The 12299-nt window shown below is 41.5% G+C and overlaps 1 protein-coding gene across 1 annotated transcript; it reads left to right on the top strand.

Annotated features, from left to right (window-relative positions):
• Window positions 1-174: 174 nt before the first annotated feature.
• On the top strand, window positions 175-11889 carry LOC134186910 (protein GDAP2 homolog). Its single transcript, XM_062654997.1, has 14 exons — window positions 175-412; window positions 475-669; window positions 767-868; window positions 926-1014; window positions 1078-1154; window positions 1364-1451; window positions 1509-1577; window positions 7540-7738; window positions 9683-9759; window positions 9816-9892; window positions 9947-10086; window positions 10142-10196; window positions 11462-11605; window positions 11662-11889. Exons 1-14 carry the CDS (start codon window positions 237-239, stop codon window positions 11725-11727), a joined length of 1554 nt encoding a protein of 517 aa, XP_062510981.1. The 5' UTR covers window positions 175-236; the 3' UTR covers window positions 11728-11889.
• Window positions 11890-12299: the final 410 nt, after the last annotated feature.

Raw genomic sequence — 12299 nt, 5'->3', positions numbered from 1 at the left:
TCCTAGTAGGAGTTTAGCCATTTGCTCAGCAGGAACTTTAGTACGTCCTAACTTAGCTCTAGATATAAACGTATAACCTAAACACATGTGAAATCATTAACGAAGCGCTAACTAGTGTCTGAATCGCGAGGTAGCGAATGAATGGGTAATTGATATTTCAAACCCTCGTGACGATTTCAGTGAAACGTCGGAACTCGTTTTGTAGGGAAGCTAGAAGACGTTAGCTTAAAGTTTCTATGGAAGCACTTGGAGCATCGCTCGGAATCACGCAAGCGTCCTCGTTGACGCGCTGGAGTGAAGCAACAGACCCCATTCCTCTCACATTCAAAGGCATGCCACAGCCGGAAAGGGAACGAGAACAAGAATCTCCGTTTCCGGTCTCTGACTATCTCAACAGCAAGATAGCTCTATGGTACATCACGGGGCTCCATTTGAGGTAGAAGTCATGTCACGAGACTTGAGTTTTTGTTTCAGGGAGGGCGATGTGACCAAATTAGAGGCGCAGGCAATAGTGAACTCGACCAACGAAGCGTTGACTGACCGCAATCCCATTAGCGAACGTATTCATGAAATGGCCGGTCCCGAACTGGCGGCTGAGTGTCGACAGCAACTGCAAGGATGCAGGACCGGGGAAGCGAAAATTTCTAAGGGATACAGGCTGCCAGCAAGGTACTTGTTCGAACCGTGTACGTGTGCGTCTCCATGGTGTCAAGAAATAATTCAATTCGAGAATAATGATGTTAGCTTCTTTCGGATGTTATTGTAGATATGTTATTCACACTGTTGGACCTCGTTACAATGAAAAGTATCAGACTGCCGCGGAGAGCGCGCTGTTTAACTCGTACAGACGAACATTGCAACTGATGAGGTCAACTCTTTTGTCGGCCTTGTTTTAGACATACCGTATCATCCAATTTGTGTATAGAGAGTACAATTTGGAAACACTTGGATTGTCTGTTATAAATTCTGCTCGCCGAGGTTATCCACCAGAGGAGGGCTCTCACATTGCTATACGTATTAGTTTTATTCAATATGTAGAGTTAATGTTTCATTGTCATTTGGTGTGTCTGTATGTAGGAACAGTAAGACGCTTTCTTGAGAAGCATGGAGACAGCGTTGATGTTATTGTGTTTGTTGTGACAGCACAAGATTTGGTATACAATAGGTGTCTGAGTCTGTGGGTGTAGGTTTTAGGTTTGTATGTTGCAACTCATACATGGTCAGTCATTTGTGTGTGTGTGTGTGTGTGTGTGTGTGTGTGTGTGTGTGTGTGTGTGTGTGGTTGTGTGTGGTTGTGTGTTCTGTTACCCGGTCGGTTCGTATTTGTTGCTATTGTTCACTATTTAGTTTAAAATTGATTTAGGGTGTGTATTCATCTCAATTGCCTCTTTACTTTCCAAGAACAGAGGATGAGCAGCGAGTTGCTACTGGTCTTCTACCAGAAGACACCGGTATGCAGCAGTCTCGAAAATAATAACGAATGTGTTACTTACATTCAGTCTTGATAGGAAACGAAGAAGGAGAGCCAGTCATTGCAGAGAGGAAAATTAGGATTGCGAACAACCCTTTAACAGGAGGTGGGAGTCATAATAGTTGCATGTTATGGCTTTGTCTATTATATGATTTTAAAATACAATTATTGTAATAACTTGAGGTTTTTCTGAATTTGCTGCTTTTGCAGCAAGTCAGGGTTCAAGCCAGGGATCCTAAGGCGTAGTGGGCTGCTATGCCTTTAGCCTGGGCCATTATGCCATCTATCTTTGCAGCTAGGCCACTATGTTTGTATACTAGCTAGTTTAGCCAGCCAACTCCAAACCTGTCTTATACTAGTATTTGATGTAAAGTGTTGTTCACGTAGTTTGTTTTGAATGGGAATTGCAGCTACGTCTACTTGTCTAAAAATTTTGGACGGTAAAGAGGGAAGGGACTGCTATGCGAGACTAAGCGAATACGTCAGTCTTGCATAATTATTTTTTGTTTTTCTGGGTGAGCTGTTTGCGTGTAAACATAAATCACTTAGTGAGGAATAACAAACAACGAGAATCCTAAAGTTTAGGTATGCACAACACTGTAATGTGCATTTCGACACAAGTCGACACTGTTTTACCTCACTTGGTTGTGGTGAGATAATGAGATTTATAAAACATGAAAAGGCTTCCTTCAGAGACCTTTTCCACCAAAAATAGGAGGAGGAGCTGGTTACAGAAGACTACATAATTGCTTCTGGGTCTTGGATTTCTACTTTGCCCTTGATTAGAGAGTTACAGGAGCAAGTCATACGGGCGCCGAACAAGACTAGAGTGAGAGAGTTGGGGACGAGGCTAGTATTTAGCATACCTGTCAACCTCTGGACGTGACACCCGGGACTTGGATGCTCAAATTCCCTGGATTTAGCATACATTTCCGTGACACCACATACCAACTGCCACATCTCTGTATGATGGTGTCTTCTAATATCCAGTGCGCTTTATAAGTTTGAGTTCATGTCTTAGTATGTATATTAATTAAATCTATGTCAACTATTATAGAGAACAAAACACACTGGAAAACATTTATTCTATTGTTGAGTCTCAATATTGATATTCTCTAAATTTCTTTGTGCTGCAGATTTTGCAGCTTTCATTAGACTCTCGTTCATGAGATATTTTATTATCATAGCATGATATGTCATTGTTGATTTTGACGCTGAGTAGGTTACAGACATGTTGAAGGATCCAAAGATCTCCTTATCTTTGTCTGAACCTTTCTGACCATACTGAAAAGTCTCTCCGGATCTGCTTTGGAATGAGGAAGTATCAGTAAATTTTTTGCTGATAGAGAAAGGACACCAAATCGAACATCTTCTGAACTGCCTGCTGTCATTGCTTTCACCTCCGCCAGCCAAGCTCAGAAGTACTCAATGCCTGTCTTGTCCTTTGGTTCAAATGTTGGAAGCCGGCTGTCAGTGCTGCTTCTGTAGTTTCGGAATGCCATTACCAAGCAGTACATCTCCTATAGAGAGTGAGGCAAAACAATTTCCCAGGTTTGCAATATCACTGACAGAAATGTCACCACGGTTATAAGGATCCAGGGAGCCCAACTACTTGATGACTTCATCAGTGAAAGGAAACTTTGCAAACAGCTTTGAAACAGCTGTTTCATAAAATTCACAAACAATTTGGAAAATAGTTTTTCTACAGTCGATCCATGAAGATGTTCCAGCTCTCCCAGAGTCTAAGAGAAGTAATATAGGTGATGTTTCAATACCAAGTTCATCATCGGTTAGCTGACAGTGCCTATCTCTGTAGTCGACCGTCAAGATGTCATCTGTGCCATGAATAATTTCAGGACGAATGAAGTTGCTCAGGTATGCTTGAACTAAAGTTTGGACATCCGCTTGCGGTGGGTCTGAAATGCAGCAGAAGACTTGGCTAATGGCTTCATTGCAAATGATACAAAACGTCAAATCAGTTTAACTTTCGAGTCTCTAAGTTGGTTGGCTATCCTCTGTACTCTGTCATTTCCTTCTTCTACATCAGCCTGTGTATCAAAGTAACAGTAGAGAGCAGTCCACTGATCAATAAGTCGTTTCAGCCAACGATTTAATTTCAACCGAGTTGTGCAATGCTTCAACACTCTCAGTGGAGCTATATCAGCTAATTGTGGCTGAATTCTGGCAATTCAGTCCATGTAGTCCATCGTTTAGCAGAATATTTGAAATGATAGAATATATCAACAAGAAGATTGCCTACAGATACAGGTAGCTTCTTCAATGCAGCAGCAGCACACAAGGCAGCAAGGTGACACAAGCATCCAAGGCTGAACACTTCAGGTTGCTGCTGTCTATTTCGACTAGGTACTGAGTTTCGAACTTCTACCATAACACTGGTGGAATCTGAAGCAAATTTAATGACACTCTTCCAGAGAATTCTTTGAGAGTCCAGCTTCGATGCCATGGCATTGAAGAGGGCTTTAGCTGTTGGGTCATTGCAAACCAGCATTGCCAGGAATGGCGTCTGTGCTTGCCGGTCTTCTTCATCCCAATACCTTACCATGATTGCGAAGTATTTCTTGTCTCCATCATCGCCACCATCACACAAAATAGTGAAAGGGAAAATCGACAACGCTTGACTACGTTTGCGTTTAGTGCGGAAGCAGGAGCATGTTTCTCAATTGCCATTGTTTTTTTCTTCCGGAAGGAAGCAAATGATCGAGCTATCTTGCTGTCAAGAAACATGACTTTGCACAGCTTAGTAAAGTGGTCAGATAGGAGAAACGGCAAATTATGGTTGGCTATGAATGTTGCAAAGAAGATCTCAGCTTGTATGACCTGATCACTTTGCGATGGTTTGTCATGGCAAGAAACAGTTGATATAGAGGTTTGGATGGGCAGCTGGTTTGCGTTTTCTTGATGCGTCTTAGTTTCCATTTGATGCTTGACCTCGTGGTAGCCACTGCCTGCCATGGAAAAGTTTATTTTGCAGATATTTTAGTACGCATAAGACCTTCCGTTACGAATTGTAGCCATGTTGTAACGTGGCCAATCGGGTTGCCACTTGCAAGGTTCTTTCGTCGTGCAGTTTTGGGTCCTACTACTCGCACATAGGGCGTCTGAGTTTACGACTGCAAATGTTGCTGCTGCAGCTTCTGCTTTTTGCTCAGAGGTCCCACTTCCAGTGCAGGCTTTGTTCTATACTGCTTCAGAGGCTCCCTCCGCCTCTGGTTCTTACCAACTTCCAACATTGCAGAAGGATGCATGCGCAGAAGGCACAGCCTTGCAATTCTCATTGATATTCACGTGTACTGCATGTGCTGTACTGTAGAAACCAATGCCACTAGGCCACAAGCCAGAAATTAACTCGAAAATCACTGGAATCAGGATGGAACGTGTGTGTGAGTTCAACTTCACTATCGACTCTCTCTGTTGGCAACAGTGACTTTTTATTCGTCTGTTCAAGGACATCCTGGGACATTTTGCGTCCCCGCCGGGATGGAGGGCCAAGTGCCGGGACAATCCAGGGAATCTTGGGACAGTTGGAAGCTATGATTTAGGATACGACACTCTAAACTGCAAAACGTTCACACCCTCAAAACTTTGTCCTTCCCGCTACACCTTGGTACAAACCTGGCTAGAACACTGAGCATGCATGAAAATAGTTGTGTAACTCACTGCCACCTGGTTACAACAGAATGATGCTGATGTTGACCTGTTAGTACAGTGGTGTGTTCAAGAAACGAGGAGTAGATATAGACTTACCAAAGTAGCCTGTTTGAAATCAGCCTTGTAGGATGATCAGTGGTGTTACTAATAAGTGGGGTTTCAATGGTGATGATATGGCAAGCGCTGTTGCTTCGACTAACACACCATCTCTTAGCAAGGCATAATTCATACAGCTCGTTTTGCTAGATTCACTTGCTTCATTAGCTTTTTGAAAATTTTGCTACTAGTATATTTTTCAATATTTTGGCTTGTGATGAGAGGTGCATAATGCACATGCTTTTTAAAGAAACACTTCACTGATGTCCACAACTCTTGACTCTGCTTTTGACGTTAAAGTTTTCTGGTCACACATTAAGTTGGGAAGTTTGGCACTATCTTAGAGCAACCTTGATTGCTGAGCATTATGCAAAGGTTAGAAAACAAAACTTACGATGCAAATTTCCAAACAACGTCCAATAAGTGTAGCTTTCATTTACCGCTTCGTGTAGACTTTGGTATTTGCTGAGGCGAAAGTAAAAAATATTTTTGCATCACTGACTCACCTTAGATTGGCGGCGAAAAGCACACATAAGGCAATTTTTCGACTGTGGAAGGAAGGTATTTGGTGTCATGTGATTATGCTCAGCGGTGCATGTTTCCTTGTTTTTCACATCACGGAAACAATTTTGTACTGTACTATGACTGCCTTTTGTAAATACAAAAATGAAGGAAAGCGGGAAAGACAGAGTGATGGCAAGTTGTTCAAGACGATCCATGTGGAATCTACAACATATGAACGACTGTGTCACTTATGAACTGTAACTTGTTCTCTTTCACTGTTAGTCGCCTGAAGCGTTTAGATCTATTGTGTACTCTAGTCATTGACCTCGGTAAGCAAGACTAAAACAATGCACTGTGCCACACAGCAAGCGTTCTGTCCTTACCCCAAGTCCTTAACGTACGTTAACATCTACTGCTCGTGCCTCAATTGGAGACGTGTTCCTTTAAACATTGGCATAGTTGTTTTTGTAGCACTAATGAAATCAATATATGTACTGGTGTCCAGCACTGTCAGGTTACTTTGGTGTTGTGAAAGAATACTCTAAATCAAGTAAATTTCGAAAGCAAAAATCCAAAAATTGAGCAATTATTATTTTCATAAGTAATTTAATTTTGAAACATGCGAGATGGCAGTATGTATGTAGCTGCAGTAAGAATGACTGAAATGCGAGGCACGATTCCTGTGCATGCGTCACTCATACGTATTCTTAACGAACTCTCAGGAGCCATGTTATGTTATTGATTGTGTGGCTAAAAAGCAGGAATCCACAGATCTAGGCTGCTACAATGCCATTCTTGCAAGACCTCTAAACAAGGAGGCTAATTGTGAATCTGCAGAGTCTGCTGAAATATGTGAGAAAGATATGGAGGCTCAACTGACCTACCCCAGTGATACCAGTGGGAAAAGGTGTGGAAAATATTTCCAACTAATTAATTAAGTGATTACCAGAAAATTTAACTGGTAGGGTCTTACAAAGTTTAAGAAATAAGGCGACTTCGAAATTTTATTTGAGTATGTACCGTATTGCCTCTTAAGAACACCTCAGCATTTATTCATTTTGCTAGGCTGGACCCTGCAGTGTTCTTTTAGGGGCGGTGTTCGTTTAAGGGCGGCGTTCTTTCAATGTCATTTTATGTACAGTATGACACACACAATCCACACGTCTGCATGGTCCAAGGATGATCTTTCTTCCTCCTTCCTTTGCCTTTTTCCGTGTACCAACGTCGTCGATAGGTTAGTTGTCTTTTCACCACTCAGAGTTTGTTTACATACACTCTAGCCTCGTTCTGCTAGCCTGTTCCTGAAATGCCGCGTGTACTGTACTTTGAGTTTGAAGGCAGCCTCGTATGAGAGCCTCTCTTCAGCCATGCGGTTTAGACAATGTAGGCACGTGTCAAGCATGGGCAAGGTATGTATGATGAATATCAATTTTCTGTCCTGTGGTGTTTATTCAAGGGCGGTGTTCTTTTAAGGAAATAAGGTAGTTGATTAACTCGTCTCGCATGCGCTAGGGTTATAGTAATACTGCTGTAGACCAATCAACGGTCAATTGGCATGCAGCGCAAGTGCTTATTCTTATCGCATAATTAGTGTACCAGGCGATGTCATAATGTTTCTGGTGTTAATTAGCAGCTGTTCCGCACTGTTACTGTAAAATCAATTGTAGTAGCCAAATGTTTAGCACTTTAGTGCTTCTTGATTTATTGCAGTTTCTCGTTTGATGTAAAACCTCTGCCACTATGTAGCTGTTGTGTAGTGATAGTTGTCAGTAAGACATTGGTAATATTTGTACTTCTAGGTGAAGATATGAACGAAGGTGATGACGATGATGCGATTCCTATTGGTGACAGAACTGATGACCGGGACGTTCCAGTGATAGACCATCATGTGGGAGAGCACTCATTTGCTGTCATGGAAGATGACCATGATCAGAGACGTCGAGAGCAGTTGGAAACGAAACCTAGGGAAGAGAGCGAAGCAGCAGAACATGCAAGACGGTAGGTACTATAGTGAGTTACTGGAAAAAGCAATCAAATTGCTTTATGCGTAAAGTGACATAGATCTTTAGTCGTGTGTGTGCGTGTGTGTGTGTGTGTGTGTGTGTGTGTGTGTGTGTGTGTGTGTGTGTGTGTGTGTGTGTGCATTCCCAGATGTACAATGGCCGCACATGGACTGTTTTGCTCCTTTCTTTCTTGCTGACTCCAGGCTTTCATCAGACTTCTGTGGCCAATGTTTCTACCTCTACGTCTTTTAACATCAGCAGTCTTTGACTGCAAAAGTTCACTCACCATCGGCATTGATAAGGACCTTACGGCAACATGTCTTCTCTTTGCAAGGCACTCGCAATGGACTTACCTGGCTGTAAGTACATCAAGCACTTGCAACCTTGACGTATTTGCACTGGTTCAGCTTTTGTTTGAAGTCAGGACACTGGATTCAGATTAGGATTAAAGCCTGGTTTTGCAATACGATGCTGACGCTGACGCTGAAGTAGAAATGAATCATACTCAGCATCAGTGTCTGCGTCAACATCACAGAATACTGCCTAAGTCGAGTTTGTCTCTTTGAAGTTTGGTGGTCAGCTGAGCATCATCGTCATATTATAGACTAGGCTTTATTTGCATGGAGACTTTTTGTAGCAAGAATTACAGTTTTCAACATACTAATGCTACGTACAAACAAGAGTGTATGACATTTCTGCTACGAGTTTTGACACAACCACCACAGTGAGAAGCTTCAAGTCGTCAAACATGGACTGCCAATCTTGCAATTGTGAACGTGACATTGATATATAAACACATGAAGTGATCAAAACAGAGAACTGCAGACTTGTAGACTACATTTTGTTATTTGTTAGATCAAACTTTTTCTTGCTGTCTTAAGATGAGCTGGTTTGTTTTATGGTTTATGGTTTTATAGTGTGTGTGTGTGTGTGTGTGTGTGTGTGTGTGTGTGTGTGTGCATGAATGTAAAGGATGATTGGATTCCTTTACGTCATTCTTCTTGAAGCATAAATATTTTATAATTGTCACTGTAGTGTATTCCGTTTTTGAGTCATCTTTTTTCTGTTGTATTGTCTGTTTGTGTTGTTATGCATTGTTGCTACTTGTGCCTACTTGTCTGTCTGCACACACACACACACACACACACACACACACACACACACACACACACACACACACACACACACACACACACACACACACACACACACACATTAGTGATACTTGCAGGATTGCCACACCTACAGATAAATTTGTAGTCTACAGTTTTTTTGCTGCAAAAGCCGCCTACGAATAATACAGGTGGACCTATGAATAACTGATTGTCAAATATGTTGTGGCTATCTCACGAGCTCAACATCTCTAATCTTTATGTGTCATTCTTCTCCTTTATGCACCATTTAATTCTTGCAGAACGGTTTCGGACTCTCTGAGACCATAGTTTTGTGATCAAGCATGACGTTCTGGTGGTCGTTTGTGTTCATACCTGGCGAGGCTAAAATCAAACTCAATGCGTTCACAATACCGGCTGCTTTAACAAACCCCGATGTGTGCAAAATAAATGATAGCTAAAACTTTAGTAGCTTCTCTGTGGAGGATCATAAGGCGTGAGCAATGGAGAAATCCAGCACTTCGACTCAGAAATGAAAGATATCGAACTTGTAACAAGTACATGCGTAAATTGTAGCAAGCATGGTGCAAGTGATTTGTCTTATACAGATTACATAAACAGTACATGCTTGTAAAACAACAATTAAGAACATTGCTGGCAAACACTGATTTGTCTACGGGAATTCTGGACAGTAGTGGGCGTGCTACCATCAGTGTCATTTGCCTATTAGTCTAAAGAAGTTTTGGCAGAAAAGTTTGGCAATTCCGTAGTTTTGTGAATTTGCACTCGTTTTCATATTTGATTTGATTTAGAATCTATCTCTGTAGGTATCAACGCTGGTTGAAGAGATCAAAGACTGATGATTTATCTGACATAGCACGTCTGAGAGTAATTTATCAGTCTGGTGATAAATTCATGACATGTTAAAATTTGCAATAACTAATAGACTTTGTGTATCAGGAGTGGACTTCCTTGGTCGACCCGTCGTCATGTTTATTGGAAAGAACTTTCCAGCATCATCCATAGACTTAGATAAAGTGTGTCTTTGCTTGATTCTGCACACTACTCTCTTGATATAACATCTTGTATAGGCTGTTGCTTATTTCATTGGCTACTTGGATCCAATTGTCAATCGTGATTATGTCGTTGTGTACTTTCATACGTTAACAACAGGCGACAACTTGCCAGAATTTTCAACACTCAAAGCTTTATACAACCTTGTAGACAACAAGTAAGTCACTTATTCTTTCTATGATTGCAGTCTCATACTTTATGTGCTCATTTAGATTCAGACGAAACTTAAAGTCGTTTTATATAGTTCATCCCACATTTTGGTCCAAGGTAAGTTGTTGTGTTTCTGTTTGGTGGCTCTTTATTCGATTATTGAGAGTTTGCTTGGGTATCCAAAGACAGTGTGTCTGCATTGATTTTATATTCAACATCATTTTGTCAGCTGGTTACACATCGAGTGTAAATCTTTTGTGCCCTTATGTGCATTTGGGTTTCAACTTACCAGGCTTTGAGCACTGTTTGTAATAATTAAGACAACGAGATGTCTCCTAAAGTGCCACAAGTTTATGTTGTGGGTACTAGAAAGAAATTTTTCTGGGCCAAACTGAAAAAAATTGTGAAGTTTGGGTAGTCGATTGACTGTTTCTAAAGGATTTTTGCTCTGATATTTTTACTTTCTGTAGCTACAGTAGCCTTGCAGTGCAGTGCGGTCGCACCTGCCTTGTTGAAGTCAACTAGGCAAATACTTCTTGTTCAGTTTGTATATTTGTTCTATTTGTCACAGTAACAGAAAGTGCACGCTATTTGGTAAAGAGTAGAGCGCTGAGAGTAGCTAAGAGCTTGATGTGACAAAACTGTGTGGGACGTCGAATGCCTACCATGTTGAACACTCGCAGAGTTGGTGCACAGCTGAGGCGAGAAATCGATTTCAGGTGGCTCTGTCAGACGACGTAGGGCTTCATATCGAATTTGGAAGACCTTTTTTCTTTGCTGTTACAAGCAAGCATAGTGTGGTAACTGTTGAAACAACTATCGATCGACGTCGGTCTGTAACAGAGGTGCTGATGAATTAGTGGAATTGTATTTGCTTCTACTTCTAATGCTTGTTGCCTTAACATGGATTTCCAAGCAATTGAACTATGACTGATGTCTTTGTCCGTGGAACTAGTTGGAAGTATTGCGATTGCCGTTTGCAGCTGAGCTGACACAATTTTGCCAATGCACTGGTGCTGACCCTGAAATAAGGATTTCAAATTGATCGGCCTCTCAGAGCCGTAGCTGTTCATTTCGTCAAATTTTTTATCATGTCAAATAGCCATGCAATCTTTTTTTGGTTGGCCATTGGCTAATGGCCAGCAGTTATCTCATGCTCTGCTGGTGTGCTTTGTTCTGGTCGGAATGAGAGTTCACGAATTTGTCCAGCTTGAATTATGGGCGAAACTGTGTAGTAGCAAGAACCAGATCAAACCAATTTACTGTTTTCGGAGTTTTTACTGTTTTGTCTTTGCTGTTGCACTGAGTGATTGTGTTGCAGCTGGAAATTCGTACACTTATGTTGTTGTGAGATATTGCGATAAACGTGTGGGTTATTTTAGGTTGTTACCTGGTTTTTCACTACGTTTACTGCATCCAGCATCAAGGACAAAGTGCGTAGTGTTTCGGGAATAGAGTTTCTGTATGATCACATCAGCCCAGATCAGTTGGATATTCCTCCGTTTGTCTTAGAACATGATCGACGGGTTGGTTTCTGTTCAACACTGTGACAGTGCTTATAGTCATGAAGTTGCTGTTATAGGTAAACGGTGAGGCGTATCATTTGCGTCCTACTAGAGAGAATATGGAAGATGGAGCAACTTTGTAGGGGATGATGTGGTGCATGGGTGTGGTTGAATGTCAAAGTTGTCGCTTGTCAGATTAACTGGTGACGTTTAGGTTTCTCTCTTTCATTGCTTCTTTATTTTCATTATAGTAGATGGTGTACTGGATAGACCTTATCAATTACATGCATTACTGCGGCAACAGATTCATTGCATTGCGTTGTGTTAGTAGTTGGTAAGGCTAAAACACTGGTCAGCTGATGGTATAGAATGGGTAGGTCGGACTGTCTGGGTTTGATGAAGATTGTTGTTACCATTTTGCTATTCTGCTCCACTGTAACAACTCAATGACTATGAAACATTCTGCACTGTCACAATGAAGGCATTGATGGTATTTGTGGCCTTTATATCAAACGACCCACTGCTTGAGACTGCTTGCTCTTCGAACATTTGGCCAAGAGAATAGCAGGATCTGCATGGTTTATCTCTATATTTAACTCTAGGGGGGGCATGCACTCTGGTTATGATAATCAGGTGTGGATCTAGAGCCCCCAGATGGAGGAGCTTGCTTAATATCAATGAATAAAAATTTATAGTGACCCAAAAATTAGCCTTA

This window comes from Corticium candelabrum, chromosome 11 (assembly GCF_963422355.1).
Source record: "Corticium candelabrum chromosome 11, ooCorCand1.1, whole genome shotgun sequence".
In the NCBI taxonomy this organism is placed as follows: Eukaryota; Metazoa; Porifera; class Homoscleromorpha; order Homosclerophorida; family Plakinidae; genus Corticium; species Corticium candelabrum.
This window is presented reverse-complemented; position numbering and strand designations above follow the sequence as displayed.

Excerpts from the sequence above, each read along its gene's own strand:
- LOC134186910 (XM_062654997.1), top strand. The coding sequence starts at position 237 with ATGGAAGCACTTGGAGCATCGCTCGGAATCACGCAAGCGTCCTCGTTG. Across the intron at positions 7,739-9,682 it reads GCAGCAGAACATGCAAGACG|GTATCAACGCTGGTTGAAGA; the intron begins GTAGGTACTATA and ends CTATCTCTGTAG. Across the intron at positions 11,606-11,661 it reads TCTTAGAACATGATCGACGG|GTAAACGGTGAGGCGTATCA; the intron begins GTTGGTTTCTGT and ends TTGCTGTTATAG.